The following is a 25,726-nucleotide window of genomic DNA, read 5'->3' as shown; positions in this document are numbered from 1 at the left end:
AAAATTTCCAGAAAGGTAAGTGCTGCTTTAATCAGTCTGTCTCTATGTACTAGCCCTGCAATAGTCTTGCAGGGCTAGACCCCTAGCAAGATAAGTGGTTACGGAAAATGAATGAATGAATGAATGAATGAATGAATCATTGATAAGTCCTCATTCATGCAGTTTTGAAATAAACATTTGGGATTTAAAAAAAGCTTGTCTCTTTCTCTATGAAAATTGGCATAACCACTTTATTGGGTCTCTACCACTCTACCTCTGAGCCACAGCCGCCATTTATATACATGTATGTATAAATGTATATTGATAAGAAATAAATACTTGACTGTAATCAGCTTAAGGTTAAGACCAATGTGAGGTTTGAGAAGAAATGAAATTCTTAAGGGTTGTATATTACAAATATTGTATAACTGACTGTATACGTATGGGTATTTATACCTTAATAAAGGTTGTCTCCAGGACAGCCAGTCTGTGTTTCCGATAAATGTTGACCACTGATTTGCTGGTTGAATTGGAGAATGGCAGGAAGTTTTGGAGCCCATTAACCTGCAGAAAATACACACAAACAAACACACACACAGGTTTAAGGATTGTATTTGTACCTCTGCTTCCTTTGCTGTGCAGAGGGTCACTGGTCAAGAGCTTGGCAGTTAATTATATTTGCCAATAAGTTGGCATGATTGGCCAGTAAGTGACAGGAAATTTGAATGGGCTAGAGAAATTTCACAGATAAGTTCCGGAGCACCACAATTAACTGTGGAGCCCTGCCTATGTCCTTTTGGCACCCATGTTAGGCAATAAGGCTGTTCACACAGGACATGCCATGGCACAGTTAAAAGTCCTTATCAGAACGCACATATTTTATTGGCTGAATGGAATTACATGAAATGATTTAACATTAATGAATGAAATAATTGTAAGTGTTATGCATTCATGTTTAAATAATTAATATCTGCCAATTTATCATAGTTATCATATGTGAATCATGATATATTGATCATATCAAAAACGATTATCTGACTTTTTGATGTCTCAATATTTTATCAACATTGACATCTGCCTCGATAATCCTTTATCAGTCAGGCTGTGATCATGATGTAAACAGTGGAATGTAGTGGGTAAATATCAAGTGACAACATGCAGGGCTGAAAAATGAAGCCAACTCAAGTACAGCAAAAAAACTGCAGTTCCTCTAATGGCCACCTGAGCCTGACCCCAGAAGCCAGTCAGTCCCCATAGGCCCCCATGTTAAAAGAGCTATATGTAAGAAATCTAAAGCAAATAGTTGTAAAATCATCCTAATATGTCACAGAGACTAAGGAATAATGTTAATATAACATACTGATCTCATCGACAACAATAGTTACAGCCAGAATATTCACATTTAAATTTTTTTTTTATGGTCTGCAAATCATGTTTATGTTTTGAATTTGTATTTTGGCCTGTTGTGCCACCCAACGCCGTCTACCAGTCACGAAGTCAGTAGAGTCTCAGCATCAGTTACAGTTACGTGTTGGGAATCAACATATTTACCTCACACAGTGGCACCAAATATGTTGGGGTCAACACCTTAGGCTTCACATGGAGGCACCAAATATGTTGGGGTTAAATTGGCTATCGGAAATAATTAATAATTATTATTAATAATTAATAATTATGTTAAATAATGTGACTTAATTAACATTAAATCACCTCGTGGGGCACCATTCCCGTAAAGGGAAAAATGATAGCCAGTTAAAGATATCAGTCTCATAAAATAGGCTAAACTATTAATTTGGAGTTTGATTAATAATTAGATTAATGACAACAACCAGAATTAACAGTAACGCCTGAAGGATCTCGGAGTTCTTGATGCAGCAGAGGTTGACTATTCATTCACCCTTGTGCAACATTAAACAGACAGCAGACATGATTCCAAAGAATTATATTTATTCACAAATTAGCAAAGCAAACCAAAACACACAAATTCTAACTAACTATATACAAGCTTGGTGTGTATATATGTGTGTGTGTGTGAGAGAGAAAGAAGAGAAAGACAAAGGCGGGTGTGGTGATCAAGTCGCCGTTTGGCCTATAAAACAAAATGGCTGACAACAGAGAACTACCAAAATGGCCGAATCAAGGCTGCTTCACTTTCAGGGAGGTGTCTGTCTGACCGTGTGGTCAGGACAAAGACAAAGGAAAAGAAGTGGGAATTTTGAAATGCCTGTTTGGATGTAGCTCTGTTGAAAGTCTATTTGTTAATGAGTCTATGTCAATGTGACGTGTGTTGCAAATGGTCTGGATTAGTGCAGAGATTGTTTAGTTGCATGCAAGAATCTGTTTGTGAACAGTATTAGCAAACTAAACACTTAGCTTTGGCGAAGCCAACTAATCAATGACCTGACTGCAATCTATCACAACCATACTCAGTAAACAGCATTAAATCACATACAAGTTAAACAGTCTTGCTTAGCCCGTAAAGCTGTGATAAGCTATGCCCAGTTGTTACATTACCGATCCTTGAATGGATGGAGGAAAGAGTCACTCGGTGGTGTACTGCTGTTAGCCGGCAGAAGAAGGCTGGGAAGATGGTTCCAGGTGCAGTCTTTGTTGGGTCCTTTGTTCCAAAGGTTCTGATCCGAGGAAGCTGGTCGCTCGGGGTCCTTGCAGAGTTAAACGCTGGATGCTAACTCACTTAGTTCCTTGTTGCTGGAAAGCTGGTTTGCAAACCTTGTGTTTGCCAGAGAGTCTGTGATCAGTTGCCCTCCCTTTAGTGGTTTGGACTATGGAGCAGGGGTTCGGGCCTCTGCTTTCCAGGCCCAAACGGGAAGAGGTGTTAGCTGTTCAACAGCTGGAGCAAGAAGAGAGAGATCTGTGGAAGGAAGCACAGATCTACAGATGCCTGTGACATCACAGAGTCACATGTCACTGTAAAAGGTCTTGTCCAATCAAGTTTTGCGACTTGAGTCTCACTGAGGTGTGAGGTGGGACCTCCTTTGGAGATGGGTGCCACCTAGCTCTCTTTGTTTGAAGACAAAGAGCATGCAGAGGAAAAAGCCTTGAAATCAGTGATGATTTTACCAAATGATAAATCATCTGTGGTCTGAACCCAAACGACCTCGTTACGCCAAGACAAAACTCAAGGCAAAGCGAGGGTCTATATAGGAGATGACTTTGAACGGTGGAGACGGTTTAAAGCGGAGAAGAATTTGAAATCGGATGTCGAAATGGCTAATCTTCTCCTTGACAGGTAAGCTTTAGCCAAAGTTGGCTAACTAGCATCATAACTAGACGGGGATGGACATTTTGAATACTTTAAACTGTTAATAATTTTCAATCATGCATTGTAGCCCATATGCAGGTGGGTCATCGATCCGACTGATTTTTTTGAGAAACAAACGTCAGCAGCACGGCAAGCAGCATTAGCAGTGTCCCGGTACATAGCATTAGAAACTGGCTCCTCCTCCACTGTATCCCGGCAGCAGCATTAGCAGCAGAGAAGCCGGACTTGCTCGAATGGTCCGCTGGAAAACGGAAGATCAAGGACGTGGCAACGTGGCCCTGCCACAGCAGCCGTCTGTGGGCAAACAAATCAGTCTCCAGCGTGCCGCTGTCCAGCAACCTCGAATCTGTAGGGGAGGAGGGGCGGACATGACTCGCGGCAGTATTTTGAATTTGAGTGCAGTAACCGTTTTGGCCACACTCTTACATACAGCACCTTTAAAATGCCCAACTTCACAGCAAAAATAAACATGTTTATAGCCTGGTTTAAAAAAAAAACCCAAACAAACAAACAAACAAACAAAAAACTGTTTTGGTCTCTATAGCTAATGTCCCCTTCATGACAACTGCACAGGGTGTGAATTTTTATGTTACTGACCCATTTACATTTTATTAAGGCCTAAAGTTACACATAATTAAGGTCGGGGCGCTCTATATGCTATGGTGTGTCTAAGAAAAAAAAGGCCTTTTGGATTAATATTCATGATCACAATTTTGACTAATTAAAGCTTAACACTGTGGCGCAGGTTTACAGGTTAAATATAACATGATAGGTTCCGTATGAAACAAGAATCACAGCCTTTAAATTTTGTGAAACAATTTTAACTTAAATCAGAATTTACAAAGAATATTTAGAATTTCCCTTTACTCATATTTGGTTCATTACACCGCTAAACCACAGATTCACTCAATGACTGAGAGACAAGGCAATGTGGCACTGCTTTTTGTGACCAACCTGAGTGTCTGAATGGACTACAGTTTTAAGGACCAGCAGTTCTCAACTGAGTGCAGAGGTGTGTCCCTGCTGTACTTGGACTGGGCATGGCCAAGACAGAGCAGACAGCCGAGACAGAGCTGCACATTTTGTACACCCAAAAGATCCAGTGACTGCTCATCCTCATTTGTCATTTTGGAGAGAGGTGTGTTACTGGTTGGAGATACTTGCAGTCTGTGACCAGTACTTCAGCTATATATATTCAGTCATAATGTGGCCTGCTGGCCAGAGGATCCACAGTCATTGACAAGAACAACCTGCCCAATATCCATGGCCTTTACTTCTTCTTGCCACTTTTAGGCAGTGCTGTATGCTTGGCAGATAGTTGTGGAGGAAGTTGGCCCAGTGCCATCTTCCAATGAGGTAGCTTTCTGCAAACATAGCCTAGGGGAGTGAAGAGTCTCGCTGCCCCATAAGGAGCTGATGTTGCATGTTTGGAGTGATGACATCAGGGTCAACCACATCCATGGAGAGGTAGTGAAGAGGTTTTGAATTTAAAATACCTTCTACTTCTATCAACACTGCTCTCTGCACAGGTTTGGTGGTTGTCAAGGACAACTCAAAGTACTGACTTCACCAATTAAATTTCCCTTTCCTGTTGGAAAGTTCAGAGTGGGAAACAATAGATGGGTTAAATTTAAAGGTCACCTGCTGGTTGGTCTGTCTGCTTTTGAGGGAAGGCTCCACTGCATCAAAGCCCCCTGTAGCTCCAGATGTTGGTATAGGAATCCATCTATAAGAATCTCATCTCACTGCAGAGAACTTGCCTACTATAATCTCAGGGAAAAGTTGATGTCATTCAGGTCAAAATACAAGCGTGAACGCAATGTTAGCTTCCTTCTTTGCTCTTTGTTTAATTTGCTCACACAGAAGCTAAGGCATGTACAGATCCCAGCTGCAACTTCCTTGCTTCTCAAGCACCATCAAACAAAAGAGAAGGGTCAGTGAAATTCAAGTGAACATCTGAATCTGTGAATGAGACAACTGCATTCCCATCTAGGAACAGCAAGCTATTTCCTATCCTTGGATAGGAAATAGAAGTCCCATCTGCTGAAGAGCATCAGAGGCTTCAGGGAGAAGACCTTTGAAGAACGCAAGCACTGTCTGAAGGTTTGTTTGTTTGTACTGTTTATTCCGAACATGCAAATAGTACAAGGCTTCCCGATTGCTACTAAAAGAATTCTTTGCACAACATAATATAGAAATGAAAATTGAGGAAGCAAAATAATAATAAAACACAGAAAAACAGAAAGTAATATGACATATTCGAAAAGGGGTGAGAAGAAGCATAGCTTATTAGTTCTCACCCCTTTGTGTATAAATATATATATATATATATATATATATATATATATATATATATATATATATATATATATATGCATACATACACACTTACATATACACACATACACACACACACACACACACACACATACATATACATACACATAGGCTTCTCTGCCTCTCATCACCATGCCATATCAATTAATGAATGAAAATCACCAATAATCATTCATTATCCTTTGTAGCCATTAAACAACATATTTTTGTACATTTTCTTGAACTGGTTGATATTTAGACTTTGCTTGAGTTCCTCACTTAGATTGTTCCATAGCTTGACACCGGTAATAGATATACAGTATGTTTAAGATTTTGAAGTTATGTTCCCCTCTTAACTGATAATCTCCCTCCCGATTCCTAAATAAATTTTGGATATTTTCTGGTAATTGTCTGTTTTTTGCCTTACACATGATGATTGCTGTTTGGTAAGATACGATGTCAGTGAATTTCAGTAGTTTTGATTGTATAAAAAGTGGATTTGTGTGTCCCAAGTAGTTGACCTTATGAATAGTCCTTATTGCTTTTTTCTGCAGGATGGTAAGTGACTGTAATTTAGTTTTATTTCCCCAAACCTCAGCACAGTAATGTAAATATGACAAGACCAGTGAACAGTAAAGTGTGTGAAGTGAATTGTGATCCAGTAGTTGTTTTGCTTTGTGTATGACTGCAATGCTTTTTGAAACTTTGGACTGTACATGTTTGATGTGTGGTTTCCAACTCAGCCTGTCATCTACTTTAACCCCAAGAAATTTGTTTTCGTGCACCCTTTCAATTTCAACCCCATCTATTTCTATTTGCACCTTTGTGTTTACTGTGCATTTGCCAAATAACATAAACCTAGTCTTTCTTACATTTAATGATAATTTGTTCCAGTCAAACCATATTTTTAATTTTTTCATTTCCTCGTTTATAACTGTTTCCACTTGTTTAATGTTTTCATCTGAACCAAAAATATTTGTGTCATCCGTGAAAATGACCAATTTTAACCACCTTGATACTTTACACGTCATTGATATGCAGGATAAACAATTTGGGGCTCAATACTGACCCCTGGGGGACACCACAAGCAATGTCCAGATATCCAGGGCAGTGATTACCCAGCTTTACAAACTGTTGCTGCCCTTCCAAATAACTCTTTACCCAGTCTAATACCAGTCCCCTTATCCCATATTTTTCCAGTTTATTGAATAGTATGTTATGGTTAATTGTATCAAATGCTTTTTTGAGATCGATGAATACTCCTATTGCATGTTTTTTGTTGTCTATTGCATCTGTGATTTCCTCAATTGATTCCATTATTGCCTGTGATGTTGATCTGTTAACCCTAAATCCATACTGACTCTCTGAAAATAGTTTGCGTTTTTCCAAAAATGCATCCATTCTATTGTTAAAAAGCTTTTCCAATATTTTTGAGAGTTGCGGCAGTATTGAGACAGGTCTGTAGTTTGTAAAGTTGTGTTTGCTCCCAGTTTTGTATAGCGGAATGACCTTAGCAAATTTCATCTGGTTTGGAAATGTACCAGTTTGACAAATTGCAGATGTGTGCTAGTGGCTTTGATACCCATACACACACAGACACAGACACATCAATGCCATTGTAGTCTGTAGATGTTTTATTTTTACACTTTTTTACTGTGTTGATAATTTCATTTTCCTCAACTGCTTTCAGAAACATTGAGTGGGGATTCCTTTCTATTAGTTTGTCCATGTAGTCTCCATCCGGCCCTGGATTCGGAATGTTTTTTTGCTAGCTCAGGACCAACATTTACAAAGAACTGATTAAAACGGCTTGCCACCTCATCCAAATTATAATTTTCAATATCATTTGTAACAAAATATTTAGGTAAATTGTTTTGTTTAGCACCATCTCTAATAATATTGTTTAGTATATTCCATATCCCCTTAATATTGTTTTTATTATCCTCTAATTTCTTTTTATAATATTCTTTTTTGCTTAATCTTATAATATTAGTTAACTTGTTCTTATATCTTTTATATTTACCTTCTGCATCTTCTGTTCACTGTTTTATGAAGTTCCTGTAGAGTAAATTTTTCTTTTTACAGGCATTTCTTAAACCTTTAGTTAACCATGGACTGTTCTTAGATACTAGTATTTTATTATATTCCTTAATGGGACAGTGCTTATCATATAATGAAGTAAATGTAGTCAATAATTTATTGTATGCATTATTTACATCTGCTTCATTACATATTGCATCCCAGTCCTGTGCCTTTAATTCATGTTTTAGAGTAGCTATTGCCTCTTCTGTCCTAATTCGTCTATGTTGTTTATGCTCCCCTGTTTCAATACTACAATTATTGTCATATACTGTGAATACTGGAAGGTGGTCAGTGATATCACTAAGTAATAATACACTTATTGTCTTTTTTTCTGTTACATTGGTGAAAATGTTATCTATCAGAGTGGCACTATTAGATGTTATTCTAGTAGGTCTAGTGATTGTAGGAAAGAGACTCAAGCTATGCATTGAATTTAAAAAATCTTCAATACTTTTTTAATTGTTGGGGTTTAGTATATCAATATTATAATCCCCGCAAATGAAGATATTTTTGTTACCCATTTTTATTACCATGCTTTCCATCCATTTCCTGAACTTGTCAATGCTAGAACCTGGAGCTCTATATATACAACTGATAATATCTTTTTTCTTTTCTATACAAATCTGTATTGTGAGACATTCAAGAAGGCTGTCCACCACCTGTGTCATAGCCTCTACCATCTTGAAATTCAAATTCAGATCAACATATATTGCAACACCACCCCCACCTTTGCTCTGTCTGTTGTTGTATATAAATTCATAGCCCTCCATCTCAAAATTCATTCCCTTTTCAGTGGTAATCCACGTTTCAAAAATAGCGATTATGTTAAATGGCTGTTGGAATGTGTGCAGATAATCCCTGATGCTGTTAAAGTTTGTATATAAACTTCGGCTATTGAAGTGAATTATAGATAGTTTATCCTTTGCTATAATGTTCCCATTATACTGATCATTGTTGTAGTAATAGCATGTGTTGTTTATGGTGGAGAGGAAGTTATTGTCTGGATCGATATCCTGTTCTATGTCCAATGTGCTGCTTTCACTGTATGCAAATGTCATTAGTTCCAGTTGTTCATGTTCCTGTATCCACTGCGTTACGTGTCCATTGTCGCTCAATGTTGGTTGAGCTCTATCACTAAGCGTTTGTGTTTGTGCGTTTACCTCCATTCAGTTCCAAGTCCACTCCAGTCTATTTTTGTAATGAGGATACTCATTCCAGCTTTTCCAGTTCCTCTATGCTCTTCACCAGCAGTACCTTTGCCTCTTCTGGTGATCCATTAAGCTTGATGAATATCTTGCAGTTTCTAGTCCATGTGCTCTGGATTTTTTTCATTTTCCTCAGGTAAGTGCTTTCTTTGCGATGTCAGCGTTGGTTTTCGTCAGATGTTCATTAATGTAAACATCTGTGCCTTTAAGCATCTTGCCCTGTTTTAGGAATGCAACCTTGTGCATCCTGTTGACAAATCTCAGTATGATCGTTGGCTTGTCACTGTTGTTTCTTCTGGGTAGCTGGGGACAAGCTTCATCCTGGTTGTAGTCCAGAGCAATCCCTTTTGACTGCAGAAATGCAGCCACCTGTTGCTCGGTTGAGCTCGCATCCAGCTCACAGCAGCGAGGTGAAATTGGTTTTATATTCGACATTCGCTTGTTTTTTTCTGTTTCTAACCTTAATAGCGTCATGAAAACCGCACCAACTCCACCCAGGCTGGTATTATTTTGTAGAGACAAGTAAGCCAGACATTTCACAGGTCTCTCTGACTCACCAACCTCGGTGGTTGTGGCGAAAACTCAAAGGAACAACGCTGAATATCCTTCCGAGTAAGGAGCAGCGGCCGGAGCGCTTAGGGACCGTCGTAAAATTGCCATCTCTGTATTTTCAGTTTGGACAATCCAAAAAACAACAACAACAACAACACACAAATCATCATGACCAGAAGGCTAAGAGTCTCACAGCATATTGTAATTATAATTATTATTATTTATTATACTACTATTATAATACTTTTACTCTGGCACAGGTATATACCATGTACAATAATCCCATTTTAATATTAAAAAATGTAATCCATATTTTCTTTCCACCATTTTTATTTTATTTTAAAAAAATATCCTACTGAATGTCTTAATTGTATGTCTCACTTTTGTTTTGTACTAAGTCACTGGTATTTCAACCTTTCAATACCAACATACTTCTCCTCTGTTTGTAAGGTCAGTATTGATCTGTCACAACCATTTTAATTCGTAAAAATCGCAGAAAAATTGAGTGTGATATGAGTATTATTTATGAATATTTCTCAATTTTATTTTGAAATACAGTACAGGCCAAAAGTTTGGACACACCTTCTCATTCAATGCGTTTTCTTTATTTTCATGACTATTTACATTGTAGATTCTCACTGAAGGCATCAAAACTATGAATGAACACATGTGGAGTTATGTACTTAACAAAAAAAGGTGAAATAACTGAAAACATGTTTTATATTCTAGTTTCTTCAAAATAGCCACCCTTTGCTCTGATTACTGCTTTGCACACTCTTGGCAATCTCTCGATGAGCTTCAAGAGGTAGTCACCTGAAATGGTTTTCCAACAGTCTTGAAGGAGTTCCCAGAGGTGTTTAGCACTTGTTGGCCCCTTTGCCTTCACTCTGCGGTCCAGCTCACCCCAAACCATCTCCATTGGGTTCAGGTCCGGTGACTGTGGAGGCCAGGTCATCTGCCGCAGCACTCCATCACTCTCCTTCTCGGTCAAATAGCCCTTACACAGCCTGGAGGTGTGTTTGGGGTCACTGTCCTGTTGAAAAAGAAATGATCGTCCAACTAAACGCAAACCGGATGGGATGGCATGTCGCTGCAGGATGCTGTGGTAGCCATGCTGGTTCAGTGTGCCTTCAATTTTGAATAAATCCCCAACAGTGTCACCAGCAAAACACCCCCACACCATCACACCTCCTCCTCCATGCTTCACAGTGGGAACCAAGCATGTGGAATCCATCCGTTCACCTTTTCTGCATCTCACAAAGACACGGCGGTTGGAACCAAAGATCTCAAATTTGGACTCATCAGACCAAAGCACAGATTTCCACTGGTCTAATGTCCATTCCTTGTGTTTCTTGGCCCAAACAAATCTCTTCTGCTTGTTGCCTCTCCTTAGCAGTGGTTTCCTAGCAGCTATTTGACCATGAAGGCCTGATTCGCGCAGTCTCCTCTTAACAGTTGTTCTAGAGATGGGTCTGCTGCTAGAACTCTGTGTGGCATTCATCTGGTCTCTGATCTGAGCTGCTGTTAACTTGCCATTTCTGAGGCTGGTGACTCGGATGAACTTATCCTCAGAAGCAGAGGTGACTCTTGGTCTTCCTTTCCTGGGTCGGTCCTCATGTGTGCCAAGTTTCATGTAGCGCTTTGATGGTTTTTACACTCCGCTTAGGGGACACATTTAAAGTTTTTGCAATTTTTCTGACTGACTGACCTTCATTTCTTAAAGTAATGATGGCCACTCGTTTTTCTTTAGTTAGCTGATTGATTCTTGCCATAATATGAATTTTAACAGTTGTCCAATAGGGCTGTCGGCTGTGTATTAACCTGACTTCTGCACAACACAACTGATGGTCCCAACCCCATTGATAAAGCAAGAAATTCCACTAATTAACCCTGATAAGGCACACCTGTGAAGTGGAAACCATTTCAGGTGACTACCTCTTGAAGCTCATGGAGAGAATGCCAAGAGTGTGCAAAGCAGTAATCAGAGCAAAGGGTGGCTATTTTGAAGAAACTAGAATATAAAACATGTTTTCAGTTATTTCACCTTTTTTTGTTAAGTACATAACTCCACATGTGTTCATTCATAGTTTTGATGCCTTCAGTGAGAATCTACAATGTAAACAGTCATGAAAATAAAGAAAACGCATTGAATGAGAAGGTGTGTCCAAACTTTTGGCCTGTACTGTAGCTTTCAGGAATTTCAACCTTCCAACACCAAAATACTTCTCATCTGCTTTTAAGGTCAGTACTGATCTTTCACAACCATTTCTATTCAGAAAAACATTTACTAATATCCCAGAAAAAATGTGTGTTATATGAGCATTATTTATGATTATTTCTCAGTTTTATTTTGAAATAGCTCTCAGGAATTTCAACCTTTCAACAACAAAATACTTCTCATCTGCTTTTAAGGTCAGTGTTGATTGTTCACAACCATTTCTATTCAGAAAAACATTTACTAATATCCCAGAAAAAATGTGTGTTATATGAGCATTATTTATGATTATTTCTCAGTTTTATTTTGAAATAGCTCTCAGGAATTTCAACCTTTCAACACCAAAATTCTTCTCATCTGCTGTAAAGGTCAGTACTCATCTTTCACAGCCATTTTTATTCAGAAAAACATTTACTAATATCCCAGAAAAAATGTGTGTTATATGAGCATTATTTATGATTATTTCTCAGTTTTATTTTGAAATAGGTCTCAGGAACTTCAACCTTTCAACAACAAAATACTTCTCATCTGCTTTTAAGGTCAGTACTGATCTTTCACAACCATTTCTATTCAGAAAAACATTTACTAATATCCCAGAAAAAATGTGTGTTATATGAGCATTATTTATGACTATTTCTCAGTTTTATTTTGAAATAGCTCTCAGGAATTTCAACCTTTCAACACCAAAATTCTTCTCATCTGCTTTTAAGGTCAGTGTTGATCGTTCACAACCATTTTTATTCAGAAAAACATTTACTAATATCCCAGAAAAACTGAGTGTTATATGCGTATTATTTCTGAATATTTCTCAGTTTTATTTTGAAATAGGTCTCAGGAATTTCAACCTTTCAACACCAAAATACTTCTCATCTGCTTTTAAGGTCAGTACTGATCTTTCACAACCATTTCTATTAAGAAAAACATTTACTAATATCCCAGAAAAAAATGATTGTTCTGTGAGCATTATTTATGATTATTTCTCAGTTTTATTTTGAAATAGGTCTCAGGAATTTCAACCTTTCAACAACAAAATACTTCTCATCTGCTGTAAAGGTCAGTACTCATCTTTCACAGCCATTTCTATTCAGAAAAACATTTACTAATATCCCAGAAAAAAATGATTGTTCTGTGAGCATTATTTATGATTATTTCTCAGTTTTATTTTGAAATAGCTCTCAGGAATTTCAACCTACAAACATGATCCTACTTGTCACCTGTTTGTAAGCTTGGTTTGGATCTTTTACATCCATTATCTCCCAGGATATCATGTGAAATCATCCCAGAAACAATTAGTATTCATTGAGCATATTTTCTGAATATGTCTTACCTTCGTTTTGAAATACCTCTCTGGAATTTCAACCTACAAACACCATTCAACTTGGCATCTGTTCGTAAGGTTGGTATGGCTCTTTCACAACCATTGTCTCCCAGAAAATCATGTGAAATTATCCCTGAAACAATTGGTATTCATTGAACGTTATTTATGAATATGTCTCGCTTTTAGTTTGAAATAGCTCACAGGAATTTCAACCTACAAACACCATTCAACTTGGCATCTATTTGTAAGGTTGGTATGGATCTTTCACAACCATTGTCTCCCAGAATATCATGTGAAATCATCCCAGAAACAATTAGTATTCATTGAGCATATTTTCTGAATAATTCTTGCCTTTGTTTTGAAATACTTCTCTGGAATTTCAACCTACAAACATGATCCTACTCGTCACCTGTTTGCAAGGTTGGTATGGATCTTTCACAACCATTGTCTCCCAGAAAATCATGTGAAATCATCCCAGAAACAATTAGTATTCATTGAACATAATTTATGAATATTTCTCGCTTTTATTTTCAAAACCTCTCTGGAATTTCAAAAGAGCCAACAGAACCAAACAAAACCAAACGACACCAAACCAAACCAAACCAAACAATGCTGGGGTGCCTGGAGGCACCAGCCATCCAGGAGGGAGAGAGAGAGAGCCATCTTTGAAAGGCCATGTCTTTATAGTTGAGGCCACAGGTGGAGTGGAGCTCCCCGATGAGGTGGGAGGGAGACAGGCAGGGAGAACCTGGGAAGGGAGGAGCACAGTGAGGCCAGCAAAACACAAAATAGCCAAGGGCCATCACAGATTAAAATACATTTTCAATGTCAATTTCAAAACAAAGGCGAGAAATATTCAGAAAATATGCTCAATGAATACTAATTGTTTCTGGGATGATTTCACATGATATCCTGGGAGATAATGGATGTGAAAGATCCATACCAACCTTGCAAACAGGTGACGAGTAGGATCATGTTTGTAGGTTGAAATTCCAGAGAAGTATTTCAAAACAAAGGCAAGAAATATTCAGAAAATATGCTCAATGAATACTAATTGTTTCTGGGATGATTTCACATGATATTCTGGGAGACAATGGTTGTGAAAGATCCATACCAACCTTACAAATAGATGCCAAGTTGAATGGTGTTTGTAGGTTGAAATTCCTGTGAGCTATTTCAAACTAAAAGCGAGACATATTCATAAATAACGTTCAATGAATACTAATTGTTTCAGGGATAATTTCACATGATTTTTTGGGAGACAATGGTTGTGAAAGATCCATACCAACCTTACGAACAGATGCCAAGTTGAATGGTGTTTGTAGGTTGAAATTCCAGAGAGGTATTTCAAAACGAAGGTAAGACATATTCAGAAAATATGCTCAATGAATACTAATTGTTTCAGGGATGATTTCAAATGAGTTTCTGGGAGACAATGGTTGTGAAAGATCCAAACCGAGCTTACAAACAGATGACAAGTAGGATCATGTTTGTAGGTTGAAATTCCTGAGAGCTATTTCAAAATAAAAGCGAGAAATATTCATAAATTATGCTAAATGAATACTTATTGTTTCTGGGATGATTTCACGTGGTCTTCTGGGAGACAATGGTTGTGAATGATCAATACTGAGCTTACAAACAGATGCCAAGTTGAATGGTGTTTGTAGGTTGAAATTCCAGAGAAGTATTTCAAAACAAAGGCGAGAAATATTCAGAAAATATGCTCAATGAATACTAATTGTTTCTGGGATGATTTCACATGATATCCTGGGAGATAATGGATGTGAAAGATCCATACCAACCTTACAAATAGATGACAAGTAGAATCATGTTTGTAGGTTGAAATTCCTGAGAGCTATTTCAAAATAAAACTGAGAAATAATCATAAATAATGCTCACAGAACAATCACTTTTTTTCTGGGATATTAGTAAATGTTTTTCTGAATAGAAATGGCTGTGAAAGATGAGTACTGACCTTTACAGCAGATGAGAAGTATTTTGTTGTTGAAAGGTTGAAATTCCTGAGAGCTATTTCAAAATAAAACTGAGAAATAATCATAAATAATGCTCATATAACACACATTTTTTTCTGGGATATTAGTAAATGTTTTTCTTAATAGAAATGGTTGTGAAAGATCAGTACTGACCTTAAGAGCAAATGAGAAGTATTTTGGTGTTGAAAGGTTGAAGTTCCTGAGAGCTATTTCAAAATAAAACTGAAAATATTCAGAAATAATACGCATATAACACTCAGTTTTTCTGGGATATTAGTAAATGTTTTTCTGAATAGAAATGGTTGTGAACGATCAACACTGACCTTAAAAGCAGATGAGAAGTATTTTGGTGTTGAAAGGTTGAAATTCCTGAGAGCTATTTCAAAATAAAACTGAGAAATAATCATAAATAATGCTCATATTACACTCATTTTTTCTGGGATATTAGTAAATGTTTTTCTGAATAGAAATGGTTGTGAAAGATCAGTACTGACCTTAAAAGCAGATGAGAAGTATTTTGGTGTTGAAAGGTTGAAGTTCCTGAGAGCTATTTCAAAATAAAACTGAGAAATAATCATAAATAATGCTCATATAACACACATTTTTTCTGGGATATTAGTAAATGTTTTTCTGAATAGAAATGGTTGTGAAAGATCAGTACTGACCTTAAAAGCAGATGAGAAGTATTTTGGTGTTGGAAGGTTGAAATTCCTGAAAGCTATTTCAAAATAAAATTGAGAAATATTCATAAATAATACTCATATAACACTCAATTTTTCTGCGATTTTTACGAATTAAAATGGTTGTGACAGATCAATACTGACCTTACAAACAGAGGAGAAGTATGTTGGTATTGAAAGGTTGAAATACCAGTGACTTAGTACAAAACAAAAGTGAGACATACAATTAAGACATTCAGTAGGATATTTTTTTTAAAATAAAATAAAAATGGTGGAAAGAAAATATGGATTACATTTTTTAATATTAAAATGGGATTACTGTACATGGTATATACCTGTGCCAGAGTAAAAGTATTATAATAGTAGTATAATAAATAATAATAATTATAATTACAATTATAATATGCTGTGAGACTCTTAGCCTTCTGGTCATGACGATTTGTGTGTTGTTGTTGTTGTTGTTGTTGGTTTTTTTTGGATTGTCCAAACTGAAAATACAGAGATTGCAATTTTACGACGGTCCCTAAGCGCTCCGGCCGCTGCTCCGTACTCGGAAGGATATTCAGCGTTGTTCCTTTGAGTTTTCGCCACCTCTTGGCTCCTTCCCTTGGCGCAGGGCATTCGTTTTTCCACGCTGTATATCTTTGTTTCTTTTTCACAAGAATAGGGCTAGTATAGATTTAGATCAGTGTTAAGGAAAGTAAGGGGTTTTGAGGCCCATGGCTTCTGGGAGCGGGGGGGCTCAGGGTGGTATTTGGCAGACAGTGTGTCGGGAAAAGGGGGGGGAATAAGAGAATGGCATCGAGTGAGAGACCTGAAATGTCAGGAGATGAAGGAAATAAAATTAGGAGAACTGGAGCAAATGAAGAGTTTGTGGTGCTGTTTAAAGTTAAGGGGGCTAATCAGGGAGATCCGGGGTTCAAAGCAATAAATCCATTAAAAGTAACCAACGCTTTAGAGAATCAGATAGGCAGGGATTTTCAAGCCAAGATACTATATAATGGAATGCTGAGAGTTTGTTGCAAAAACAAGAAACAATATAATGATGCTCGGGCAGTGGGGAAGTTGGTGGTTAAGGTGGAGAGTTTGGTTCCTAAAGGAAGCCAGCAGGGGCTCAGGGGAGTTTTGTATGGAGTGTTTGCTGGCTTGTCGGAGAAGGAAATCTTAGAAAATGTTAAGGGCGGCCAGGTAACTGAGGTACTGAGATTTAGGCGCAGGGAGGGAGCCGATGGGGATCCACCGGTCCTATTAACATTCACGGACAGTGTGCTGCCGCAGAGAGTGTTTTTAGGAAGTATGGCATATCAGGTAAGGGAGTACATCAGACCCCCCCTGCGCTGTTACAATTGCCAGCGATTTGGACATGTGGCCGGGTCTTGTCGGGGTAAAAGAAAGTGTGCAAAATGTGGTGGAGATCATGTAATCCAAAACTGTGAGACAGAGGCTCCGAAGTGCCCTAATTGTGGTGGGGATCATGCAGCAGCGTTTCGTGGTTGTATGCACTCAGTCCAGGCTAGGCGAGTGCAGGCTGTGAGGGAGAAGGATAAGGTGTCCTATGCAGAGGCAGTTCAAAGAGTGGCTAGAGAACGCACAATTTCCACTGCTAGGGAAGGAGCAGTGACGGGGAGCCAGCCAAATGTGCCAAAACTGTTGCCGGTGTTTCCATCTGACATGTTGATTTTTAATAAGGAATCATTTTTGGCTTTTGTTTCTGATGTGTTGGTGGGAGCTCAAAGAGCAGTTAACAGGTCAGACATCATCAGGCTAGTGGTGGGGGCTGCCGAAAGGTTCCTTGGAATAAAGCAGCTGCCAGAAAAGTTGCATCAATACATGATAGAGAATCAGGGCATGGACATGTCACAGTTGATGAGGACCAGCAGTTTGGAGGATGTAAGCGATGATGATGAGGTTCCTTAACAATTGAATGTGGTATATTCTTCAGTGGAGCGCCCGGAGTCTGATTGTAAATGGCCAGGAGTTAAAGAGATTTGTTAATGAATTTAAAGAGGCGCCAGAACTGATATGTATTCAAGAAACATGGCTAAAGCCCTGTCTGGATTTTGTAATCTCAGGATATGAGTGCTTGAGGCTAGATAGGTCTGATAGGTCAGGTGGGGGTTGTGCAACTTTTGTTAAGAACGGATTGCAATATAGAAAAGTTGATGTTAACTCCTGTAGTGAGTGTCTGGCTGTGGAGGTTTGGAGCAGTCATAAATCTATAACTGTGCTAAATTATTATAATCCCTGTAAACCTTTGGTACTGTCAGATGTTATAATGGAGAAGGTAAGGTGTCCTGTTATATGGGTGGGAGATTTTAATGCACATAATCCTTTATGGGGCAGTGACCACAGGGATAGTAATGGTGTGATAATAGAAGATTTTTTAGATAAGTATGATCTGGTAGTGATAAATGATGAAAGGCCAACTAGGTATGATATTCTGAGAAATGCATGTAGCCATATAGATTTATCAATTGCTTCTTCAAACTTAGCTAGAATTGGTGAATGGGATGTAATGGACAAACACAATCTGGGTAGCGATCATTATCCAATTATCTGCAGGTTTGGTAGGGATTTGAGGAGAGAAGTGGAAGAGAAAGTTCCTAAATATAATTTTTCTAAAGCTAAATGGGATAAATTCCAGGAGAGTGCCCAAAGCTTAATTGGAGAGGTTGATAGTGAGGATTCTGTGGACAATTGGAATGCTGCCATTAGCTTCATGTTACATGAGGCTGCTCGGTGTTCCATTCCTGTGAAACAGGCACCTAGGCCTCGTATGCTGGTTCCATGGTGGAATAAAGAGTGTGACGAAGCTGTAAGGAATAGGAATGTAGCATATAGAAGATTAAAAAAGTATCCAATATTGTTTAATGCAACAGAGTATAAAAGACTAAGGGCAGTGGCAAGAAGAGTTATTAAAGAGGCGAAGAGATGTAGTTGGAGGAAATTTTGTGGTACGCTAGGTCCTGAGACTTCAGTAAGGCAGCTGTGGTCAGCTGTACGTAAAATGTCAGGGGTATATAAAAGCAGATCAATACCTGTGTTACGGAAAGGAGAGACTGTAGCAGTTTCTAATAAAGAAAAAGCAGACATGTTTGTTGAAATTTTTCAAGCAGTGCACAGTTCAGGGAGCCTGGGAGTTGAGAGATGTAGGAAGAGGACAGAGGTGATGACAGTTAACCAGTGGAAATTGGAGGGGAGTTTAGATAATGATAATCCCATTAATCAATTTTTTACTATTAAAGAGTTGAAAGAAGCAATTATGTCTGGGGCAAATACTACCCCAGGGAGAGATAGGTTGTCATACGAGTTATTTAAACATCTGGATGACATGGTACTCGAGGACATTTTGGCTTTGTTTAATACTGTGTGGGCAGGGGGTTGCTTGCCAAAGGAATGGAAACATGCGGTTGTGGTCCCAATCATGAAGCCAGGCAAAGAGGCATCTGACCCTAGCTCATATCGCCCTATAGCACTCACAGCAGTGCTATGTAAAATTATGGAGAGAATTGTTACTAATAGATTAGTGTATTTTTTTAGAGACCAAAGGACTCTTTGTTGGTTTCCAGAATGGCTTCCGAAATGGGAGGTCCACAATGGAGTCAGTTGCAGTCTTAGATCAGGACATTAAAAGGGCATTTATCAATAAGGAGAGTGTAGTCAGTGTATTTTTGGATATTGAGAAGGCGTATGACTCTTTGTGGAAGGAGGGTTTAATGATTAAAATGTTTGACTTAGGAGTGAGGGGGCGGATGTTTAATTGGATAAAGGATTTTTTAATGAACAGAACTATACAAGTTATGGTGGGTGGTGTTAGCTCAAAGAGTGTAGAAATAGAGAATGGAACCCCACAGGGAAGTGTTATTAGTCCAGTTTTGTTTAATATAATGATTAATGATATTTTCGACAAAGTTGAGGGAGCCTTCGGGTTGTCTTTGTTTGCCGATGATGGGACTATCTGGAAAAGAGGGCAAAATGTTGAGTTTGTTCTAAAGCAGATTCAAAGAGCATTAGAGTCAGTAGAGGAATGGGGGAACACATGGGGCTTCAAAATATCTGCCTCTAAGTCTAAATATATGGTATTTGGATTTAAAAGGATGCTGCCTAATATTGGATTGTATTTGTATGGGTCTCCACTGGAGAAGGTAAAAGTGTTCAAATTTCTGGGCGTTTGGTTTGAAGAGCGAATGACTTGGGCTGTGCATGTCAGTAAAATTTTGGTAAAATGTGAAAAAGATTTGAATGTTATTAGAAGTCTGGCTGGCTGTGAGTGGGGGGCTGACAGGGAGACAATGTTTCTAATTTACCAGGCCATGATTAGATCTTCTCTTGACTATGGGCGCTTTGTATATGGGTCTGCGTCTAAATCTGTTCTGGCAAGGCTAGATGTGCTGCAGGCCAGGGCTTTGAGGCTTTGCTGTGGGGCCTTCAGAACTTCCCCAGTCCCTGCCCTGCTTATTGAAACGGGAAAAATGCCCTTATGGTTAAGGCGCATTAAGCTAGGGTTACAGTACTGGGTAAAACTAAGAGGGTGTCATCAAACTTTTCCAGCAAGGTGCCTGTTACAAGAGTCGGACGGAGGCAATAAGTATAAAACATTCTTTGCAAATATAAATCAGTGGGCTGGGAGGCTGGGTTTGGAACAGGTTAGTGTAGCGGAACATACAAGCTATCTACCTATGCCATATTGGGTGCTGCCCGAGCTGAATATTGAACTGGTCTTTCTACAGGAAGAAGATAAGAACCTGGTAACCCCAAAAATAGCAGAACATCTAAATTCAATTAGAGACAATACTTTGACTATTTTTACAGATGGATCTAGAGATCCAGTTAGTGGGAGAGCTGGGTTTGGGATGTATGTGGAGCAGCTTGGGGTGAAGACTGCCCGGCGCATCTCTAATGGGAGCTCTGTTTTCACATCTGAGCTAATGGCAATCTTATGGGCTTTAAGGTGGATTGAGGAAACCAGACCTAGAGAGGTTATAATCTGTTCTGACTCTGCAGCTGCTATGGAAGCCTTAAGAAGGGGGAAATCTAAGGCTTGACCTGATATTATTATTGACATTCTAACTGTGTTTTATAGAATTGGATTTAGATCTAACATCACCTTTTGCTGGGTGCCGGGTCACGCAGGGGTTGGGGGGAATGAGCAGGTGGATCAGATTGCAAAACAGAGTTTGAGTATAGAGGTAGATGTTCATATACCCTGGGGGAGAGCGGAGCTGAGAGAAATAATTAAAGAGGGCTTAATGAAAGAGTGGCAGAGAGGGTGGGAAAAGGAAAGCAGGGGTAGACACTATTTCTCTTTACAGTCTCAAGTTAAAAAAAGATGTACCTGCACTTTTCAGTCTCGTAGGAATTCAGTTAAACTGTGTAGATTAAGACTGGGTCACTGTGGGCTTAATCACTTTTTGTTTATTGTAGGAAAACATGAGTCTGGTTTATGTGAGTGTGGGGGCCCTGAGACAGTAAAACATGTTTTTCTGGAGTGTAGAAAGTATAGGACAGAAAGACAAACATTGTTTGATAGACTGTTAGGACTTGGAGTTCAGGCTTTTTCTGTTTTTTCTTTGTTTGGACACTGTGAGAACCATAAACTGATCTCCAAAGCAATTTTGCAATTCCTGCGCAACACAGGACTATATGTAAAAATCTAGTTCATCATCGGACCTATGGAGGGCAGTAATACGCTAAACAGTGTCAAAACTGCCGGAATATTACAAGAAGAAGAAGAAGAAGAAGAAGAAGAAGAAGAAGAAGAAGAAGAAGAAGGAGAAGAGTTTTCGCCACAACCACTGAGGTTGGTGAGTCAGAGAGACCTGTGAAATGTCTGGCTTACTTGTCTCTACAAAATAATACCAACCTGGATGAAATTGGTGCAGTTTTCATGACGCTATTGAGGTTAGAAACAGAAAAAAACAAGTGAATGTCGAATATAAAACCAATTTCACCGTGCCTGTATATATCACATTTTTCACGTCACTATATCACCGTTTAGACTAATCTGATGTTTGTAAAGTCTATAAACACAATGACTGAACAAACATTAGTATTTTCTCTGTGTGTAATTAATAACATGGTTATCGTAGATTGGCTGGGCTAACCGTTAGCTGTTAGATAAATTTTATATTTAAATTTTATACTTAAAAATATTTCTCTCCCTATTCACTGCCATTCATATTTTTTCCGATCTAAGGTACCATGAGCTCTACCGGAAGGGGCGTGACTTTGACACTCTATAGCCTCCGCCTCAGGAGCCTGAGTAGAATAAGAGCAGAGGAGAACATGAGAAAAACTGCAAGAACAGAGCCAATAGTAACTGAATAGTTTCTTAAAGAAATAACATCAGTTTTGGTAATATACTTATATAATTTAGTCATCATGCTCTTTTTTATATGCTCTATGTAATTCCCTCCAAAGTGCAACTTTCTACTGCAGATATGATTTTTTCATACAATAGAAATAACTGTATCCCCCATGCAACAGCATCAGTAAGGCTAAACAACATCAACAAAATGCTACTTTATTAAAATCAAAGAATAGCCTACATTTAAAAAGTGCACTCAAAAAAGTCACTCATCAGGGGGGCAGACTACATTCAGCCAGTTTCTCCTTCTATCTCTTCTGCATGTTACGTACTGCATGTTACAATCATACTTTACCTCACTTCTCACACTCACACACACACACACACACACACACACACACAGAGTCAAATCTACTGCCAGCTCACACAAAATAATAGCCTGAGTGTCAGACTGAAGCTCCCAGAATCTTCAGTCTGACATGGCTTCCATTGAAGGCGATTTACAAGGGGGAGGGAATTTGATTTTTCCCTAACCAATCAGTAGAGATCAATGACTCACCCAGAATCTGACGTCATTAGTATCCATGCCTCGGGGGTGCCGAAAACAAGTGAGCATTGAACGTTTAAAATGTCTCCGTCGTCGTGCACGCCCATCTGCATCGCCGTTAAATCCAGTGTAGCAGCTTCCTTAATTTGGTCCTCCATTAACACGAGTAGTGGCGAAATACCACGATAACATCGTTAATGTGGTCTGTAGGATCTGTAGCGGTCGCCATTGTTGCTATCCTCACCAGTTACCCACCGGCGTACAGTTTGACATCAGCGTGGCGCTGATTGGCTAATCGCTAGACCCCCGGCGTTCACTGGTCCGTCCATCGTTTGGATGAGATAAATCGCAAATTCACTGAAGTATGCCAGACCAGAGATGCAAGCCTCCTTAGTTGAGTGGGCGGGGTCTATGGTCTGGAACCAGGCTAACAAAATAAATAAGTTCACATGCAACATACCATTTAATGCGGCCACTGGTCTCCTTTTCTCTCCTTTTTGCTGCCTCTAGATTGTTGTCATTGATGCTGCTGCGTCTGGTCGTGCTTCCTGATAACGTCTGTAAGTCATACGACGTCTTCTCTGGTGATGCGTTTACTGACTACCGTAATAACTGGTGTTTGAGTCTGCGCGCATTTTCCCCCCATTCAGTGTCAAAATCGGGGACATTCTCGGGGACAGCTTTTACCAGGGACAGGTCACCCAAATCGGGGGCTGTCCCCGGAAATCGGGGGCATCTGGTCACCGTACTCTTTGTAGTGTAACACACATATTTTTGGCCCATGGGCGACGGCTTGCCTGCCCCGCCGCACGTAACCCCGGTTCTCTGCTCACCGAGTATGCTGTCATTCAGTTACAAAAAGTCATTTTTCTCAGTGATAATGTAGTTGTTAAGTTGTTTTAATATACGTGAAATGTTTGCATCAACATTTTTGTAAGATGACCGGACGGTGTCATCTCCTGTAGCCGTAGAGTCTGCAGCTGGTAACGTTACAGCTGCAGGTTAACGTTAGTGATCGTATTATCTGGTGACTTTTCGCTGAATAAGTTCTGTCGGTTGTTCTGGTACAGGTTATTTGGTTGAATATCAACTTATAACCCAAAGAGTGAAATGTTTAAATGTTTAAAAAATAAAAAATAAAAGAAAATAATGTTGTTATCTCTGTTCCATTTCAGGGCCACCAGACAAAACACAAGCACTGATTCATTTCAGGGCCACCAATGAAGACAAGTTTACAAAAAGCAAGCAGGCTCCAAAAAAAACTATCGGAGTGAGTAATTTGTAACTTGTGAACTGTTCATATTCACAACATAATCCTCGGTCATAACGGCAATTGTTCCCCTAGTGATCGAGCATTCTGTTTCAATATGAAATCAGCACAGCTGCAGATGGCAGCAGATTAGTGTTTGGTAACTGTACATTTGTTTTGGAGCTGCCCCTATACTGTCACTTTTTGGAAAGATTTTGTCGAGTATATTCGTTGCAACATTTATGTTCTATTTTCACGACTGTACAAAGATCTGCTGTTTGGATTTTATGATGTCAGCATTTCAGAACAAAAACCATTCTATATCATTAATCTATTTATTATCTTAGCATAATTCCATATTCATAAGAGAAAATTTTGTAACAGAAACCCTTGTTCAAAATTTTTATGAATGAAATGCAGCAGTACTTAGAAACCATTCAGCATTCCACAAACTCCAAAGCTATAAAGACTCTGAAAATATGTAAACAATTTAATTGTTTGAGCTGCTGAACTTTTTTATTTATTTATTTGTTTATTTTATTTCTTTTTCTTTTCTCTTAACCCTGGCATATTTGTTCTGTTCATGTCTGTCACTGCTTGTTTTGTACAAGAATTGAAATAAAGTGTTGGGGAAAAAAAACTTGTCACGTCTTTTTATCGACAACTGCTGATACATATATTTCTTCTTCTTTGAACTGACAGACTGGGCGGCGTTTTGGCATATTGCTGCCCCCGACAGTCTTAAGACATATTTGCCTTTGAGGGGTGTCCCATTTTAAAGTCACAAGATAGCCCTTAACACTTGGTTTTGAGGGCTAGTGAGATTGAGGGTTGAGCTTGAGAATTAAGATTGAGGGTTAAAATAGGAATTGGGATTGGGCCTTTATCTTCGAAATGCTAGGCTGATGCAACAACCACATCTCTCTATCCCATGATCTGAGCTGTGTGTGTCAGTGCTGGCAGTTGAGATAACAGATATGATACTAGAGGAAATAGATCTAAAGTTTGACGCCATCAAGTACTACACAGACAGTAAAGTCGTACAAGAACTCATTCTCAATATTGTGTGTATCATCATGCTCAGCTACTCCGCTGCTTTTAATATTATGAAAAAAAAATGCAGAGCTTTGTGCAATTAAAGTTTCCATTTGGAAATCTGATCTTGACAAAGCTGTCCTTTGAGAGCTATGTTAGCTCATGGTTAATTCCAACTTGTTCTCATCCCGAGTCATCACATCATGCTGCTTTTTCAGTGGCATTTCACATCTACGTATTATGTGCTAGATATCCTCTTGCGTCTGCTGTTGCCATTCCAGGATGCTGCAATACCAGGATGTCAAAAACAGCTCATAGTTAGGTTTAGATAGAAACATCATGGTTTGGTTCTACATTCATAGGGAAAGCGAACATTGGGCTCTCAGGTGGAAGACCAGGGTTTGTTGGACCCATCCGCTGCCCTTCCTGCCTGCCCTACAGGGACTTTCGGACACCTTATATTACATTATATTATATGTCACTGGCAGCATTTCAACCTGACGACATCCTGCAGCATATCATACCACCGCTACAGGTGCCATACAGCCTCGTTATTAACTGACGCTGCCATACTGCTGTGACAAGTGCTGTCCAGCTGACCGGCGGCATATCAAAACACAGCAAAGGTTACGAGTCTTGGCGTAATCTTTTGATCCAGATCTAAATTTCAAGTCCCACTTTAAGAACGACAAAAACATAATTTTTCCACCTCAGAAACATAGCTACAGTATGACCATTTCTAAAGGAAAAAAAGATGCTGAGAAATTGATTTGTGCCTTTATTTCAAGCCGACTTGTCTACTGTAACACACTTTTTACTGGCCTCCCAAAACGCACAGCTGAGAGACCTCAGCTCATTCAAAACTCTGCAGCTTGGCTATTAACCAGAACCAAGAGGAGAAAGCGCATCAGGCCAGTCCCAGCTGCTCTGCACTGGCTTCCTATTACATTTAGAATTGATGTTA

The 25,726-nt window shown here is 38.9% G+C and overlaps 1 protein-coding gene across 1 annotated transcript in view; it reads right to left on the bottom strand.

Moving 5' to 3' along the window:
• The window catches only part of LOC125892843 (IgGFc-binding protein-like), a 99,110-nt gene that overhangs the window by 26,278 nt on the left and 47,106 nt on the right, over positions 1-25,726 (bottom strand). The window contains exon 11 of the mRNA XM_049583139.1: positions 436-543. Within this exon, the coding sequence (XP_049439096.1) occupies positions 436-543 (108 nt within the window). The remainder of the gene's footprint in view (positions 1-435; positions 544-25,726) is intronic.

This window comes from Epinephelus fuscoguttatus, linkage group LG8 (assembly GCF_011397635.1).
Source record: "Epinephelus fuscoguttatus linkage group LG8, E.fuscoguttatus.final_Chr_v1".
Lineage (NCBI taxonomy): Eukaryota > Metazoa > Chordata > Actinopteri > Perciformes > Serranidae > Epinephelus > Epinephelus fuscoguttatus.
The sequence above is the reverse complement of the archived record's forward strand: the minus strand, read 5'-3'. Positions and strand labels throughout refer to the sequence as shown.